Below are 18,538 nucleotides of genomic sequence, written 5' to 3'. Positions count from 1 at the left end.
AAGCCAACAAAAATCCCATACGGTATATATTATCAGAAGAAAAAAACACCAATAAAGCTCACACCGTAAGACCAGAAAAAACAAGGCAATGATAAATCCAAACCGTAAGGCCAGAAAAAACAAGGTCATAACAAAGGCCATGCCGTAAGACCTTAAAAAACAAGGCCATGATAAAATCCATACCGTAAGACCAAAACACAAGGCCATAATAAAGCCCACACCGTAAGACCAGGAAAAACAAGGCAATGATAAAGCCCACACCGTAAGACAAGAAAAAAACAAGACCATAATGAAGCCCACACCGTAAGACCAGAAAAAACAAGGCCATGAAAAAGCCCACACCGTAAGACAAGAAAAAAACAAGACCATAATGAAGCCCACACCGTAAGACCAGAAAAAACAAGGCCATGAAAAAGCCCATACCGTAAGACAAGAAAAAAAAGCCATGATAAAACCCATACCGTAACAACAGCAAAAAAAAGCCATGAAAAAGCCCATACCGTAACACCAGAAAAAAGGGCCACAATAAAGCCCATACCATAAGACCAGAAAAAACAAGACCATGATAAAATCCATACGTAAGACCAAAAAAAAAAAAAAAACAAGGCCATCATAAAGCCCATACCGTAAGACCAGAAAAAAACAAGACCATGATAAAATCCATACCGTAAGACCGGAAAAAACAAATATATGATAAAGCCCATACCGGTAAGACCAGAAAAAAACAAGGCCATTATAAAGCCCATACCGGTAAGACCAGAAAAAAACAAGGCCATAATAAAGCCCATACCGTACGACCTGAAAAAACAAGGCCATGATAAAGCCTATACCGTAAGACCAGAAAAAAACAAAACCATGATAAAATCCATACCGTAAGACCAGAAAAATATATGAAGATGTAACACATCATCAATAAATATATTTTGTATAGAATTATGTCTTTTCGATAACAAATGTGCTCAACTTGGATTTCGGTCATATTTATATTTTTAATATTTTCATAATATAATCATAATTCAGATTAAATGCATGCGTTTGGATATAAACAAGAAATTTAGGCCTACATCGAAATAAATTTATTGGGCTTGCATCACATGCATATTTCGAATATTATTATGAAAACATTTATATACCAAGAGGTGGTCCCAAGTACCCACCATAAAAATACGTTAAAATACCCTGTTTGTTATCTTTCATCTGATTTTGGCATCATTCTCAAGGTTTGTTCTGTTTTAACAGTCCACACTGTCGGAACCCGAGAGGATACCACAATGTACACACGCGGGCTGGCCTGAGTTTTTGGAGACGAACAGATATTGCTTATTATACACATGAATAGTTCTAGTACTGCAGAAAATACAGCTTAATAAATGGTGTCGTTCTGTTCATCAAAACTGAGCAAAACATATTCATATATTTTAAGGTGTTTTTTTCCCAGTCCGTTTCGGTATTTATATAAGCATCCTGTTTCGGTTTAATGAAAACCAAGATGGCGGCGCTTATTAAACACGTGAGATGAACCAATGCTGAAAGAAATCCGGTGTTTTCAGTGTAGTCAGAATAAGTTGTTGAAGTGTCCAGTCTCAATAAGAGAAGTTTTACAATTGTGAGTCATGAATGTATGAATACGCCTTAATTATTACAGCAACTTGAATATTCAACCAAGTAATGACGTGTAGCACAACTGCACAGCTCTTGTTTGTTGAACAGTTGAATTAGTATTACCCTGTGGCTAGATTTCGATCACAATCCGGTGAAAAAATTAATTTCTTGTAGTAATAAGAGTTACAGTTTTGAAACTATTACTACAGCCGTCATATTATTGTTCAGTTTAGTTGTTAATTGATTAAGTTATAGGACCTGTCTGAATTTAATATACAACCTTGGATATTAGCAGTAAATACCCATGAAGACTTATTAAAGGAGAACCCCAACGACTTTATTTTCACACAAGTTGTTCATTAAGCACAATATTTGTATAAGTCTGTAAACTGCAGTTAAAAAACTATTATGTTTACTAGCTCCATTTTAAAAAAAAAAAAATTAGATTTGGACCTCCTGCCTATCTGGTGAGCATTATGCATTGAAAAGCCCTGCAAAACATAGCGGAATCCATGCATGAGGCCTACAGACTGGGTGACCTCTTAATTAGCACCCTGTAATGTAATATAAGTAAAAATGTTTTACAACAAATATTTTGAAAGACAGCCTACCGGAGTTGGAAAAACGTGTATACAGCATAGTAACTAGGTGATAAGATGACCGATTTTCGCTCACATACTGGCTACATAGGTGACACAAATGCGCTCTCATTAGGTTTGTCTGAAAGAATTGGACATCCACCGAATTATGGTCGTACCTGTGGAGAATTCGGCACACTGTCGCAGTCAACAGAATATAAATTTTTGTAGCCAAGTTGAGCGCTCCTGGTTGTGACACAATCCCTGTAGTGGGCCAGCCGATTGTGAGTTGTCCTGACGACAACTGTCTGTCACTCAAAACCGGTGAAACTAACAATCAAGGTAATCTGTTGTGTTTTAAAATATAGTAAAAAGTATCACTAGCAAAAATAAACATGGTTTGAATTAAATTTGTCTGGATTCCAGTTACGTGCTTCAAGGTGCGGTATGCTGTGGTGTATCACTCGCGCACAGCGGCCTGCAGACGAGGCGTGAACTGAGCTGGAGGGCCGCCCCACAGCGTCCTGGCCATTGCTGTGGTGTATCACTCGCGCACTGCGGCCTGCAGACAAGGCGTGAACTGACCTGGAGGGCTGCCCTGCAGCCTCCTGGCCATTGCTGTGGTGTATCACTCATGCACAGCGGCCTGCAGACGAGGCGTGAACTGAGCTGGAGGGCCGCCCCACAGCGTCCTGGCCATTGCTGTGGTGTATCACTCGCGCACTGCGGCCTGCAGACAAGGCGTGAACTGACCTGGAGGGCTGCCCTGCAGCCTCCTGGCCATTGCTGTGGTGTATCACTCATGCACAGCGGCCTGCAGACGAGGCGTGAAATGAGCTGGAGGGCCACCCTGCAGCCTCCTGGCCATTGCTGTGGTGTATCACTCATGCACAGCGGCCTGTAGACAAGGCGTGAACTGAGCTGGTGGGCTGCCCTGCAGCCTCCTGGCCATTGCTGTGGTGTATCACTCACGCACAGCGGCCTGTAGACGAGGTGTGAACTGAGCTGGAGGGCTGCCCTGCAGCCTCCTGGCCATTGGTGTGGTGTATCACTCACGCACAGCGGCCTGTAGACGAGGTGTGAACTGAGCTGGTGGGCTGCCCTGCAGCCTCCTGGCCATTGCTGTGGTGTGTTCACTCACGCACAGCGGCCTGCAGACGAGGCACGAATTGAGCTGGAGGGCCGCCCTGCAGCCTCCTGGCCATTGCTGTGGTGTATCACTCATGCACAGCGGCCTGCAGACGAGGCACGGATTGAGCTGGAGGGCCGCCCTGCAGCCTCCTGGCCATTGCTGTGGTGTATCACTCATGCACAGCGGCCTGCAGACGAGGCACGAATTGAGCTGGAGGGCCGCCCTGCAGCCTCCTGGCCATTGCTGTGGTGTATCACTCATGCACAGCGGCCTGCAGACGAGGCGTGAAATGAGCTGGAGGGCCGCCCTGCAGCCTCCTGGCCATTGGTGTGGTATTCACTCACGCACAGCGGCCTGTAGACAAGGCGTGAACTGAGCTGGAGGGCTGCCCTGCAGCCTTCTGGCCATTGGTGTGGTGTATCACTCACGCACAGCGGCCTGTAGACGAGGTGTGAACTGAGCTGGTGGGCTGCCCTGCAGCCTCCTGGCCATTGCTGTGGTGTATCACTCATGCACAGCGGCCTGCAGACGAGGCACGAATTGACCTGGAGGGCCACCCTGCAGCGTCTGCTTGCTTATTCATCTGCGTGGATAATCAATTCTAATCCTGATATTTTGACTTTTTCATTTCTTTTCCTTTTGTATATATTACCAATGCCAGTATATAGTCAAGGTTATGACCAATGTTTCAGATGGGTTTGAAAAGCAAGGATCTGAAAGGAAAGCCCGAGGAAGATTTTGATCTCTCAGACAGTGATGATGATCATGAAATCCATGTTGGGGATGGATTTAATTTCCTGTTACATCCTGTCAATGAAGCTGATGCTGACAATGATAATGATGACCAAGTGGCTGATATTGATGAGGATGAAAGTTATGGTGACTTAGACTATAATATCGCTGCTATTCATAATAATGAGGATAATGGCAGTTCAGATGATGATGATGGGGATGGAAGTGATGATGACGATAATAGGAAAAAGAAAAAAGTATCAGAAGTGGTTTCTTCTCCATCTGACAGTGAAGATGAGGATAATGAAGATGATGATAGCGTTGAAGAGGACAGTGGCGAGGAGGCAGATGATTTGTCTGATGACTTGAATGAGGGTTCAGCTGATGATGATGAAGAGCTTGTGTTCAAAACCACTGGCTCAAAGAAAGGCAAGAATTTAAAACGTAAACTAGATGAGCCTGTGTCAGACTGCCCACAGTTAGGATCACAATCTGCAAGCAAGAAAACAAAAGTTGACTCTGTACTCTTTACTCCTCCTTCTAATGAAGAACTTCATCAGTTGAAAGAAGCAGAAAATCTCTTCCATTCCAGTCTTTTTAGGCTGCAGGTGAGTCCTCTGAGTGGCTAGGAGGCCTCCGTGGCCAAGTGGTTAGTGTGTAAGAACAGCACAATGACTCTGGAGACTCTCACCAATGTGGTGTCTGTAATTTCAAGTCAAGCTCATGCTGGATTCCTTTTCCGATCATATGTCTGTAACCTGCAGATGGTCGTGGATTTTCCCCAGGCTGTGCCGAGTTTCCTTTGAGCATAATGCTTACCATCATATAAGTGAAATATTCATTAAAACACCAATTAGATAAATGAATATATAACAGTGTGCAGGATATGTAAAGATCAAAAGTTCCTGACTTCTTGAAATTACTTGCTGGTAAGGACTTGCTGGTAAGGACTTACTGGTTAGGACTTACATGTATATGTCAGTTATAAGTGGGGTAAGGACTTCCAAGTAAGGACTTCCTGGTAAGGACTTCCTGTTAAGGACTTCCAGGTAAGGACTTACTGGTTAGGACTTCCTGGTAAGGACTTACATGTATATGTCAGTTATAAGTGGGGTAAGGACTTCCAAGTAAGGACTTCCTGGTAAGGACTTACTGGTAAGGACTTCCTGTTAAGGACTTCCAGGTAAGGACTTACTGGTTAGGACTTCCTGGTAAGGACTTACATGTATATGTCAGTTATAAGTGGGGTAAGGACTTCCTGGTAAGGACTTACTGGTAAGGACTTCCTGTTAAGGACTTCCAGGTAAGGACTTAGTGGTAAGAACTTCCTGGTAAGGACTTACTGGTAAGAACTTCCTGGTAAGGACTTACATATATATGTCAGTTATAAGTGGGGTAAGGACTTCCAAGTAAGGACTTCCTGTTAAGGACTTCCAGGTAAGGACTTACTGGTAAGAACTTCTTGTTAAGGACTTACATGTATATGTCAGTTATAAGTGGGGTTCTGCAAATACATGTCTTCAAAATTGCATTTTCTGGAAGCTGAAAGTAGTCCTGCAAAAATTATTTCTTTGTAATGTCACTTGCTGTGTGTTAATCTTTTTTTTTTTTTTTTTTTTTTCAAAGTTGACAGAATTACTAAATGAAATCCAACTAAAGGAGAAGAGGAAAAAATTGATAGATGAAGTTCTACATGGACTGAAGAAAGTACTCACTGAGCTGCCTGAGGGGAAACAGCATGAGGTAGTGTATGCTGCCAGGTTTGCACTAGTCCTCCTTGTATTCATTTATTCTGTTTTTAATGTCATGGGCTTGCCCTGTTGGTGTTTGAGCAAATGTTCTTTTTAACAGCCCATTTTCATATCACAAGAATATCATACCATTTCGCCTTGCTATAAACTTTAGTGAAACTCTGTCCAGATATGGTTAATATCTGATCTACAAACATATCTGTATTGAAACAAATTCAATGAAAGGACAAAGCACTTGTTTAGGATATTATCTGGGCTTTGATTGGCTGATAGCTGTGGAAGTATATGGCTTTGCTCCGATTGTACCTTTACATAAACTCTTGTGTGAGCTTGGACTCTGGCATAATGAGTTTATCAGCTAAATCCGTGTTTGTATACCACAGACACAGGTCTACCTGTACATTTATGGTCAATTTCCACATCACTGCTGCCATTCCTGACTTGATATGGTCCTTTAAAATGTGTCCAACACACTTACACTTACATATCTTAATTTGTGCAACGTTTATCATTTTTGCCTTTACTTTGGTGTGGTATATTACTAATTTGGTATTGCCTGTGTTGTTTTGCAAGTAAATTAGTTATTCTATCATGTCTGTACAATGTATATTCTATCATGTCTACAATGTATATCCTATCATGTCTGTACGATGTATATTCTATCATGTCTACAATGTATATCCTATCATGTCTGTACAATGTATGTTCTATCATGTCTACAATGTATATTCTATCATGTCTGTACAATGCAGATTTTATACACATACATGCACACTGCATGTCTTCATGAGATCTGGAGCACATTGACAGAACATGAGTGGTTAAACAGGGCCCTGGGTGGCTTGCCTGGTGCATGTCTCCATGAGATCTGGGGCACATTGACAGTTCACAACTTGGTTGTGTGTTCCCATGTCATTAGACAGGGCCCTGGCTGGCTTGCGTGATGCATGTCTTCATGAGATCTGGGACACATTGACAGTACACAACTTGGTTGTGTGTTCCCATGTCATTAGACAGGGTCCTGGTTGGCTTGCGTGATGCATGTCTTCATGAGATCTGGGACACATTGACAGTACACAACTTGGTTGTGTGTTTCCATGTCATTAGACAGGGCCCTGACTGGCTTGCCTGGTGCATGTCTCCATGAGATCTGGGGCATATTGACAGTACACAACTTGGCTGTGTGTTTCCATGTCATTAGACAGGGCCCTGACTGGCTTGCCTGGTGCGTGTCTTCATGAGATCTGGAGCACAGCGACAGAACACAACTTGGCTGTGTGTTTCCGTGTCATTAGACAGGGCCCTGGGTGGCTTGCCTGATGCATGTCTCCATGAGATCTGGGACACATTGACAGTTCACAACTTGGTTGTGTGTTCCCATGTCTTTAGACAGGGCCCTGACTGGCTTGCCTGGAGCGTGTCTTCATGAGATCTGGAGCACAGCGACAGTACACAACTTGGCTGTGTGTTTCCGTGTCATTAGACAGGGCCCTGGGTGGCTTGCCTGATGCATGTCTCCATGAGATCTGGAGCAGAGTGACAGTACACAACTTGGTTGTGTGTTCCCATGTCATTAGACAGGGTCCTGGCTGGCTTGCGTGATGCATGTCTTCATGAGATCTGGGACACATTGACAGTACACAACTTGGTTGTGTGTTTCCATGTCATTAGACAGGGCCCTGACTGGCTTGCCTGGTGCATGTCTCCATGAGATCTGGGGCACATTGACAGTACACAACTTGGTTGTGTGTTCCCATGTCATTAGACAGGGCCCTGGGTGGCTTGCCTGGTGCATGTCTCCATGAGATCTGGGACACATTGACAGTACACAACTTGGTTGTGTGTTCCCATGTCATTAGACAGGGCCCTGACTGGCTTGCCAGGTGCATGTCTCCATGAGATCTGGGGCACATTGACAGTACACAACTTGGCTGTGTGTTTCCATGTCATTAGACAGGGCCCTGGGTGGCTTGCCTGATGCATGTCTCCATGAGATCTGGGGCACATTGACAGTACACAACTTGGTTGTGTGTTCCCATGTCATTAGACAGGGCCCTGGGTGGCTTGCCTGATGCATGTCTTCATGAGATCTGGGGCACATTGACAGTACACAACTTGGTTGTGTGTTCCCATGTCATTAGACAGGGCCCTGACTGGCTTGCCTGATCCATGTCTCCATGAGATCTGGGGCACATTGACAGTACACAACTTGGCTGTGTGTTCCCATGTCATTAGACAGGGCCCTGGGTGGCTTGCCTGATGCATGTCTTCATGAGATCTGGAGCAGAGTGACAGTACACAACTTGGTTGTGTGTTTCCATGTCATTAGACAGGGCCCTGGCTGGCTTGCCTGATGCATGTCTTCATGAGATCTGGGACACATTGACAGTACACAACTTGGTTGTGTGTTCCCATGTCATTAGACAGGGCCCTGGGTGGCTTGCCTGATGCATGTCTCCATGAGATCTCGGGCACATTGACAGTACACAACTTGGTTGTGTGTTTCCATGTCATTAGACAGGGCCCTGGGTGGCTTGCCTGATGCATGTCTTCATGAGATCTGGGACACATTGACAGTTCACAACTTGGTTGTGTGTTTCCATGTCATTAGGCAGGGCCCTGGGTGGCTTGCCTGATGCATGTCTTCATGAGATCTGGGACACATTGACAGTACACAACTTGGCTGTGTGTTCCCATGTCATTAGACAGGGCCCTGGCTGGCTTGCCTGATGCATGTCTTCATGAGATCTGGGACGCATTGACAGTACACAACTTGGTTGTGTGTTTCTACGTCATTAGACAGGGCCCTGGTGGCCTTGCCTTAGTCACTCATCCCCATATAAGTGAGGTCACAGGCTCATATCCAGCTCTCACTACATGTTGTAGAGGGGCAGTATAAAGGACAGGACATTTGCAATTCATATGTTTTTACAGCAGAAAAAAGTAGAGACAGAATTGTCCTTGTTTCATGCAATGGTTAGTATATTATTTATCATACACAGACCATTAAAATCCTTAACTATTGCAGTTTTGAAAATTCCTACATGAAAAAGAAATTTTAAGTGGAAACATGAAATCAATAAATATTGAATGTCTTTATATCAGCCTCTTAATATCTTTCAGATAAGCAATCAAAAATGGGTTGAGAAGAAGAAAATTAAAGTGCCCCTAATACAGCAGCCCTGGGGTGTCAAGGGCAAATTCTGTTTCTACCCTCCATCAAAAGTGAAGGTTACTGGGAGCTACCTGCTAGACACCTGTCTGAAGTCTGATGTGCAGGTGGACCTGGCCGTGGAAATGCCTCAGGTATGTGGTCATGTTTAACAAACTGCTCAGTTCTACTTGTAAATCAATATACTGTAATTCTTCAACCTTTTTGTACATTTGTAAGGTGTTTTTTCAAGTATATTTTGAGGACATTAGTCTGTGTAGATTGTTAAAAATATGCGTCTTATGAAGCCCTGAAATTGTCGACCAATGTAATTTTATCTCCAAAATCAAATTGAAAACCTGCATAAATTAAACTTAAAGTGGCTCTTTCAGATACGAAAAGGTTGAGGAATTGGAGTATGTTATATAATTTGCCAAGCAATCTGCTTTTTTGGAGGTTTTAAGACATTGCACTTCATAATTTTTAGAGGTGAAATCAGAATGGGTATTTACCTGTGGTAATTCAATTTGGTTTGTTTTTTTGTTTGTAAACTTTGCTGAGCTCTTTTCTGGTATAAGATGTCCTATCTGGATATGAACTCAGAACGAGATTTCCTTAAAATAGAATCATGCATTTACTGATAAATACTGATCAGTGCAACTTTGAAATTCTGTTTACCTTAAGTGTATGATTAATTTTAGTATTCCTTAAGGAAGTCTGATATTTTAGAAACTGTGTTTGAAAAAATCTCTTAACTTTCAGTGACTGTCACTGAATCCTGCATCATGTAGCTACTAATGACTGTGGCTGTGTTTGTGTTTTAAGCTGTGTTTTCAGCCCAAAGATCACTTGAACCACAGGTACCTACGTAAACGAGCTCTCTACCTCACCTGTCTGGCAACACACCTGAGGAAATCGGATCTCGTTAATGACATGAAATTTACATATCACCATGGCAATCATTTCAAGCCTATTCTTGTTCTGAATATGCAAGGTATGCTATTTTGGGTTTCTTTGTTCCTAACTTTATTCTAGTCTTTGTATTTCTACACATGATTCAGGTGTGCAATGTGACAATCTCTTGGCAATGAATAAAATAGGACATTACCTCATGGTTACAAACACTTAATATATACATGTAGATTGATCAGTGAAAGGTTTAATATAGTATAGAACATGAAAACTTTGTTCATTACTTGTATATCCATGAAAACTTTGTTCATTACTTGTATATCACATACTTGTGACAAATATGGCATATATCAAGGCAAATTTTAGTTGTGATTTATTTATGAAAAAGAAAATATCTGTTGTCTTTGCCTTGGTTAATGTTGTAATAATTTTGTCTGATATTTTGGTTTTAGCTGGCACAGGGAAGTTCTTCACTGTCAACCTGCACGCAGTGCCAGAACCTGGTGTGTTCAAACTGAACAGATTTTCTATCACAAAGAACAATGTTCGCCAGCAGTGGTTTTCTGGGACAGAATCAGAGACTACAACAAATGGTAATGTATTGGCTAGCAGTTCATTCCCTGGTGTTAAAAACATTTTGTTTTAAGAAGCTACATAAACAGTGTATAATCAGAAAGTTTTAAAGTAAACATCTTCCGCTTACATGGATTTGCACTTTTTATAAAGTACATGTATATGTTTTGATGCTAAAAAATATTTAGTTTCCTGGAAATACTATGTTGGTATTTGGTCAGTAATGACATGTATATTTTTGCTTTTTGTTTTTTGGTCCACAATTTCCAATTTGAATGCAACAGTACTGTTCATTTGGCCTTCTTCATGTAGGTGCAGGTATCTGTCTAGGTTGCAGCATCACCAGTGGTTATGCTTCATGAAACATCTTAGTTGTTTTGTTTCTGTGACCAGTTACTTATTAGACTTCCAATTTATACTTCTCACAATTTCCACTTAACTTGCCGAGGATTCTCTTCCATTGCCTGTCTGCACATGCTTGTTTGTCGTTCTTCAAACTCCCCACCTGAGTGACTGTTCTGTATACAGGGGCCTGATTGGTTATCTGGGTTCAGCACCTGCATCGAAGAAGGACCACAAATATGTGGCATGTTAAGTGGTTATGTGCATTATTATTAAAGGGCTAATGAATTATTGAAAGAAACTGTGTTTGTTGTTGCTGCTGTTGTTCAAGGGTCTTTGTTTTTTTGCAGATGAGAGTCAACCACCAACTCCATATTACAATACAGCCATACTCCAGGATGTGACAATGATGTCACAACTTGAGCATGTGTACAAAACTCTGCAGAATTCCCCAGGGGTGAGGGAAGGGGTGTGCCTACTTAAAGTCTGGCTCAGACAGAGAGAGCTCTACAAGGTATGTGGGTGGGATCCCTAGCAAAGGCAATTTCAGGTGTAGCTGTATTCATGAACACAATTTCAGATTTCGATGTTTTCAAGAAGACAATTTCAGATGTCACTGTTTTCAAGAAGACAATTTCAGATGTAACTGTTTTCAAGAAGACAATTTCAGATATAGCTGTTTCCAAGGAGGCAATTTCAGATGTAGCTGTATTTAAGAAGACAATTTCAGATGTCACTGTATTTAAGAAGACAATTTCAGATGTCACTGTATTTAGGAAGACAATTTCAGATGTCGCTGTATTCAGGAAGGCAATATCAGATGTAGCTCTATTCAAGGGGGCAATTTCAGATGTAACTGAATACAAAATGGGCAACTATAAAATGTAATATACTTGTCTAAATATGAAACATTGTCTGACATTTGTTTTTCTTGTTTCAGATTTCAGTGACTATTAAAATATTCCTGAACAAATTTTGGTTGAAATACCCTCATTTTTTCAGGGTTATGGAGCATTCTCCGGATTTATCTTGTCCATGTATATCAGTTACTTGCTGTCCATCAAGAAAATAAACAGGCTGATGAGCTGTTATCAGGTTGTGAGGAGTGCTTTGCTGCATCTCTGTAAGTTTATCTGACATTTTAAACATCCAGTGTCAAACTCAAATACCAGAACATGTATATCCAGTGCATGTTTTTTTCTAAACTTGCACACATCTACACATTTTTATCATCACATGGATTTGGCACAGTAATCTGAGAAATGTTCAGTGTTCTCCATGTCAGTATGAGTCCACTTCAGAACATGTGATTAAGTCTTGCTTTGTGATTGGCAGATAATATCTAACAGCCAAATTACTGAGTCCGTGATACACAAGTGTAATCTGTGGAAATAAAAACATTTTGACTGAATGGTAAGCTCTTTGGCACCATCTTTTGGTAGCGTACACTAAAGTCCTGTATGTGTATTCTTGTTTTCTGAAAAGTTGGACACGCCCATATTAGGAAGAGGTTTTCAGATGAAACTGTTGAGATCTTACTTGTGTTTGGTAGAATGTAGAATGTTTTGTAGAATGTTTTTCACATTTTGTTGTGCCACACTGTGTATGTGCCGTAGCTTGTCTTTATTCATCATATGAAGGCTAACTATTCCCACCTAAACTGGTGAAGGCATATGCCGTGTTGTCAGCTGTTTAGTCCTGCCTTTGTAATGAAGTTTTGTGGGCAGACTGATAACATATTCCCTATTCAATGCAACAGAACAATGGGCGCGTTTGTTCAGACCCAAATTATAGGAAAAGGCTGGCCATTATGCCTGTTTGGAACAAGACTGTTATGTCTGATATACCAAATGAACAAGCGACAAGTGTGTGACCTAAACCGTTGTTGTTGTTTTTTTTACCAGCTCAGTCTGATTGGACGACAGAGCCATTGACCTTGCATTCTGACCTTGGTGACCCTCATTGTCCTACAGCAGTGGAGTTCTATCAGCACTTTGATGTGGTCTTTATTGACAAGACAGGTTATGTGAACCTTTGTGCTGAGTGGACCAGGGATATGTTCTTCAGGGTAACATCTCTACATTTACCTCTAAACTACAAATTTTATGGCATGTTACATAGTATGCATTTGTTTGTTAGCCGTCCGCCTCTGGAGCAAAAGTTTGAATACATGTATGTAGAATGTAGGAAAGATTCACTATAAATACACATACTAAGATGTAGCTATACGCTATGATATAGTCACATGGGTGGTGAAACAACAGTTTTAATATATTTTTTTTCATTAATTTATTGGAAAAATGTTTTAACCAGGAAATGTCTGTTAGGATGTTAAATCTGAGATTGGGTACTGATCTGGTACAGTTCCGCTTTTTAATTCTTTAATTGGAGAAATGTCTCATGGAGAGGACTTTGTGGAGATTGGCTGCTGATCTGATACACTGTTACCTTATTCCAGGTAAAACATGAAGCCAGCTTAAGTCTGAAAGCCCTAGATGACAGAGAAGTTGATGGATTTGAATCTCTCTTTATGAAGCGAGTTCCATTTCTTCAGAAATTTGATCATGTCTTTCAGTAAGTATGGACACATGGATTTCCTGATAAAAATTAATGGTTTTGAATAAATCTATACATATTTAATGCAAAAAAAAAAAGAAAGAAAAATGTTTGTATATTGAAAATGGTACTGTCGTGCATGTATCAGCTCTGTTATGAAATGTGCTATGTTTATGTTCATTCTAATTTCCAGCAAGTGTGAGTATGCTGTCGTCTTTGGCCATAGCTCGTAACTAACGCCCAAAGTACTTGAACAAGATGTTAGTACATGTATCTGTAGTTCATATCTGACATGTAGTTTTATTTGTTTTGGTGTGAAAAAGAGGAGAGACCTTTTCATAATTTTAACTGCTTATTTTTTCACTCCTGCAGCATTAGTCACTTGGATACCTTGAAAGAGGCAGTTGAACTCCTGAATATGGAAGACAGATATCTTGACAGGGGAGGAAACTGTGTAAGCGCATGTTTATCTGCCCTACTGGAACTTTTGTACAAGGCTTTGGGACAGAGAGTACATCTGATTCAGGTCAAAAGTCAACCAGCCCCACAGGTGGGTCATGAAGTAATAGATACTATTGTTCTGTAGTACACCAAACTCTGCTAGATTCAATCTTCTGAAATGTGAATTTCATTCAGCATAAAAAAACAAGGCCGTTCTCACATTATCATCTTTTAACTGCATGAAACTTAAAAGCAGACAATCAGCTGTGTTAACATACCTGAGTAATTAGCCACATAAAAGCCACATCCTGTGTCTACTATCCAGTCTATTATACTGTGTCTACTATCCAGTCTATTATCCTGTGTCTACTATCTAGTCATGCATGTCTAATCTAATCTCTAGCCATGTATGTCTAGCCTACTAACTAGTCATGCATGGCTAGAGTCATGCATATCTAGTCTATTGTCTAGCCATGCATGTCTATTTTGCTATCTAGTCATGCGTGTCTAATCTAATGTCTAGCCATGCATATCTAGCCTACTAACTAGTCATGCATGTCTAATCTAATCTCTAGCCATATCTAGTCTACTATCTAGTCATGCATGTCTAGTCTACTATCTAGTCATGCATGTCTAGTTTACTATCTAGTCATGCATGGTTAGTCAACTATCTAGTCATGCATGTCTAGTCTGCTATCTAGTCATGCATGGTTAGTCAGCTATCTAGTCATGCATGGTTAGTCAGCTATCTAGTCATGCATGGTTAGTCTACTATCTAGTCATGCATGCCTAGTCTACTATCTAGTCATGAATGTCTAGTCTGCTATCTAGTCATGCATGTCTAGTCTACTATCTAGTCATGAATGTCTAGTCTGCTATCTAGTCATGCATGTCTAGTCTACTATCTAGTCATGAATGTCTAGTCTGCTATCTAGTCATGCATGTCTAGTCTACTATCTAGTCATGAATGTCTAGTCTGCTATCTAGTCATGCATGTCTAGTCTGCTATCTAGTCATGCCTGGTTAGTCCGCTATCTAGTCAAGCATGTCTAGTCTACTATCTAGTCATGCATGACCATTAATGACATACCATTCATTCAAGTCGTGTGATGACAGTTTAAGTTCATGACATAACCTTTATTTATTTGGGAAGAGGAGAGGAAACAAACCTAAAAGGCCACAACCATTTTTATCTGACAAGGCCATGAGATGCACCATGTTAGAGAAATTGGAAACAATGTTGCGTTAGTCATAGCCCATGTGCATACATGTATGGCTGAGAGACAAAACAGGGTTGCATGACACCAGCAGAAATAGATGTGTTCTTGGGCTTTAGAAATAACTTGTGCCTAATTGTTTAAAATTGATAACTTGGCTGTGCCTTCAATTTTCTCAACTGATTTTACTTACTTTTAAACATAATGAGAAATATGGTGTTCAAACTCAAAGCAGTCCGTCAACTCAGTGTTGTCTTGACCAGTCGGTCAGTTCAGTGTTGTCTTGACCAGTCGTCAGTTCAGTGTTGTCTTGACCAGTCGGTCAGTTGAGAGTTATCTTGACCAGTCCGTGAGTTCAGAGTTGTCTTGGCCAGTCGGTTAGTTTAGTGTTGTCTTGACCAGTAGCTCAGTTCAGTGTGGTCTTGTTTCAGTGGTCAATAGATGAAGATGCTCCGAAGTGTGTGCACAACAGGCTGAGTGTTGGACTGTCATTGAACCCTGAACACTCCAGCAGTGTGTTAGAGAGGGGACCGCCTGCAGATTCTGTTCAGGTAAGGGCAGAAATCATGTTTACAGTGGAAATCTTATTGGTATTATGTCTTTTAGTCTGAGTACACTGACTGCTGGTTGAGGAATTTGTGGATACGTCATATTCATGGCTGCTCAACCTACAGTCAGAGATGACTGCACTTGTTTAAATGATGAAAACTTTATTATGGCAGCCAGAATAAGCACTCCACTTACCTCTAGCCGGTCAAGTCCACACCAAATTTTTGAAATTTGATTATTTATATATCATAATTTTTGCACTATCTGAAACGTTGATACAAATAGTGGCATGTTGAAATCATTGGGGACACTACAGTATGGAGACATTTCACTTGAAATGATATTTTATTGAATTAGCATCTCAAAATTGTGTCCAGCAATGGGAAGAGAGATGTTAAGGAATGGATTTGACAAGAGTTATTAAAGTAGAGTGCTCATTCAGGAGGCTTGTCTCTAGGTGTAGGTTGAGCAACCATAAAGGTAGCATTTCCGAATATTCCTCATCCAACAGTGAGTGTACTCGAACTTTGAGATGAACACCTTCCTCTATCGCAGGCAACTAAGTTTGTATTGAACATTGGTAGTCCTTGATTAAACCACAAAACAAGTTGATAACAGGTCAGCATGACAAGATTGACTGTTGGAGTTCAGCATCATTCAACTAGAAAGCTAACAAAGTGAATTTAACCTCAGTTACTGGTAATATTGGACAACTTCTGTGCAGTAAATCGATGAATAAGTCCACAGATTAGAACTGATTTATAGCCATTACAACTATTTACATTTTCTCTCATCAGGCCAAGGAGTTTCGTAGCTTTTGGTGTGACAGATCAGAATTACGGCGATTCCAAGATGGCGGTATCTGTGAGGCAGTAGTGTGGTCCGGGAAAACTGTATCAGCCAAACGGTTGACACCTTCTTTAGTCATCAAGTATATTCTGAAAAGGTGTTTTATGACTGTTTCTTGTATTTACTCCAAAATTTGGCCGCCATGTTTCATCTGAGTATGTGTAACATCTTAATGCTTCAGTCATCATAAAAATGTGGTTAAAATAATGATAATGTGGTGAAGTCATTATCTTTCATTCCCGTATGGGACACGCTGCATTATTTTTATGTTTGTTTAAATTTAAAAAGTCCCCTTTTAACATTGTCATTCTGTTGGGGTTACACTTGTTTATGTATGTAAATACTATATTGAGGACTGCTCAAACAAATCCACCCCCCTCACGGACATTGAACGGGAACTTAAAGTATGAATTTTAATGAATTCTGCATCCAATCACGTCATAGGTCACAGGTCACAAAATAGAGCCACCAAACATTGATATATTCGCTGTATGACTTTTCACCTTCCAAGGCATGCTGGGATACCAAAGAAGAATGTGACATACATTGGTGGTCAGTTTGACGGCATCCTGAATGATAGCCATGAGGACCTCCGTTCACATTCGGTAACCACGGGCGAGGAAGGTCACATGACTGTGTTAGCTAGCTACGAGGAGCTTTGTAAGCTTTTACGGAGCTTTGACGACCTGCCACTCACCATTAACACAATCCAAGGGACATCACCCATCTTCCGATTTACAGAGGTATATTCATTCTATGAACATTTATATAGTGTGAATTTCTTTCAGCAAATTGCTATGTTGTTATGTAAAATTTTATGGTCCAGTTATTGTTTTGTAGCTGTCATTTCAGGATATTTATGTATTTGATTGGTGTTTTATGCTGTACCCAAGAATATTTCACTTATACGATGGCCGCCAGCATTATGGTAAGAAAAAACAGGGCATAGCCCGGGGAAACCCTGACCATCCGCAGGTTTCTCGCAGACTTTCCAACGCACAGTGGGAGAGGAAGCCAGAATGAGCTGGATTCACAGCAACCGCATTGGTGGGAGGCTCCTGGGTCATTGTACCACACTGGCGTGCTAACCCCTTCGTCCATGGAGGCCCCCAGTTCCAGATATGCTTTTTCCAGCATAATTGTGCCTCCTAATGGAAACTTTAAAATTCACAGGATTTGTTTAATTGTGAGCTCTTTTGTGCGTTAATGCTGTTTTCATAGCAAAGATTTTTCTCTGTAAATGTAAATAAACCCTCTGTTGACGTAGGCGTCAGTGAGTTTTTGGGGTAATTCTTGTTGATCTGCACATTTACACACTTTAAAGTGAAGTTGTACAGGTATACTCAGGATGAATTTCTTGGATAAATTACAGGTTTTTCCTCCCCATGCATTCTCATCAGGAGACAAGACTAATTTTAATCAGTCAAAAGCCCTCAAAGATTTGCCGACATGGACTCCTGTCCACAGAGGTAAGTTACTTGTTGCCACAGTGAACATTTTGTATTACTTTGGACTTCTTCACAGTCTAATATCAGACACTTCTGATAGCACGTACCTGCCTTAAAATAATACTTTAGATGCCAACACATAACACTTCTCCTGAGAAACTTAACAAAAAACTCTCAATTGTCCCTATAAGGTGGATGAGTCAGTCAAAAGGGATCACAGGGATCAGACTTTTCTGCCAATCAGCTGATTTGAGCTTATTCGAATGGAAATCAGCATTTTCTGAGTATTAAAGCTGGGACCAAAACATCCAAAACCAATCATTTTACTAATGACAGTCAGCTAATAGAAGCTGGGACCAAAACATCCAAAACCAATCATTTTACTAATGACAGTCAGCTAATAGAAGCTGGGACCAAAACATCCAAAACCAATCATTTTACTAATGACAGTCAGCTAATAGAAGCTGGGACCAAAACATCCAAAACCAATCATTTTACTAATGACAGTCAGCTAGTAGAAGCTGGGACCAAAACATCCAAAACCAATCATTTTACTAATGACAGTCAGCTGGTAGAAGCTGGGACCAAAACATCCAAAACCAATCATTTTACTAATGACAGTCAGCTAATAGAAGCTGGGACCAAAACATCCAAAACCAATCATTTTACTAATGACAGTCAGCTAATAGAAGCTGGGACCAAAAC

General features: G+C 40.9%; 1 protein-coding gene across 1 annotated transcript in view; it reads left to right on the top strand.

Annotated features, from left to right (window-relative positions):
- Positions 1-1,498: 1,498 nt before the first annotated feature.
- The window catches only part of LOC135472926 (nucleolar protein 6-like), a 29,190-nt gene continuing 12,150 nt past the window's right edge, over positions 1,499-18,538 (top strand). The window contains exons 1-15 of the mRNA XM_064752659.1: positions 1,499-1,606; positions 4,005-4,652; positions 5,671-5,787; positions 8,919-9,101; positions 9,772-9,940; positions 10,311-10,451; positions 11,124-11,287; positions 11,776-11,896; positions 12,678-12,841; positions 13,232-13,347; positions 13,702-13,879; positions 15,419-15,538; positions 16,334-16,482; positions 16,897-17,128; positions 17,758-17,854. Of these exons, the coding sequence (XP_064608729.1) occupies positions 4,005-4,652; positions 5,671-5,787; positions 8,919-9,101; positions 9,772-9,940; positions 10,311-10,451; positions 11,124-11,287; positions 11,776-11,896; positions 12,678-12,841; positions 13,232-13,347; positions 13,702-13,879; positions 15,419-15,538; positions 16,334-16,482; positions 16,897-17,128; positions 17,758-17,854 (2,599 nt within the window). The 5' untranslated portion in view covers positions 1,499-1,606. The remainder of the gene's footprint in view (positions 1,607-4,004; positions 4,653-5,670; positions 5,788-8,918; positions 9,102-9,771; positions 9,941-10,310; positions 10,452-11,123; positions 11,288-11,775; positions 11,897-12,677; positions 12,842-13,231; positions 13,348-13,701; positions 13,880-15,418; positions 15,539-16,333; positions 16,483-16,896; positions 17,129-17,757; positions 17,855-18,538) is intronic.

This window comes from Liolophura sinensis, chromosome 8 (genome assembly GCF_032854445.1).
Source record: "Liolophura sinensis isolate JHLJ2023 chromosome 8, CUHK_Ljap_v2, whole genome shotgun sequence".
NCBI classification, from domain to species: Eukaryota; Metazoa; Mollusca; class Polyplacophora; order Chitonida; family Chitonidae; genus Liolophura; species Liolophura sinensis.
The sequence above is the reverse complement of the archived record's forward strand: the minus strand, read 5'-3'. Positions and strand labels throughout refer to the sequence as shown.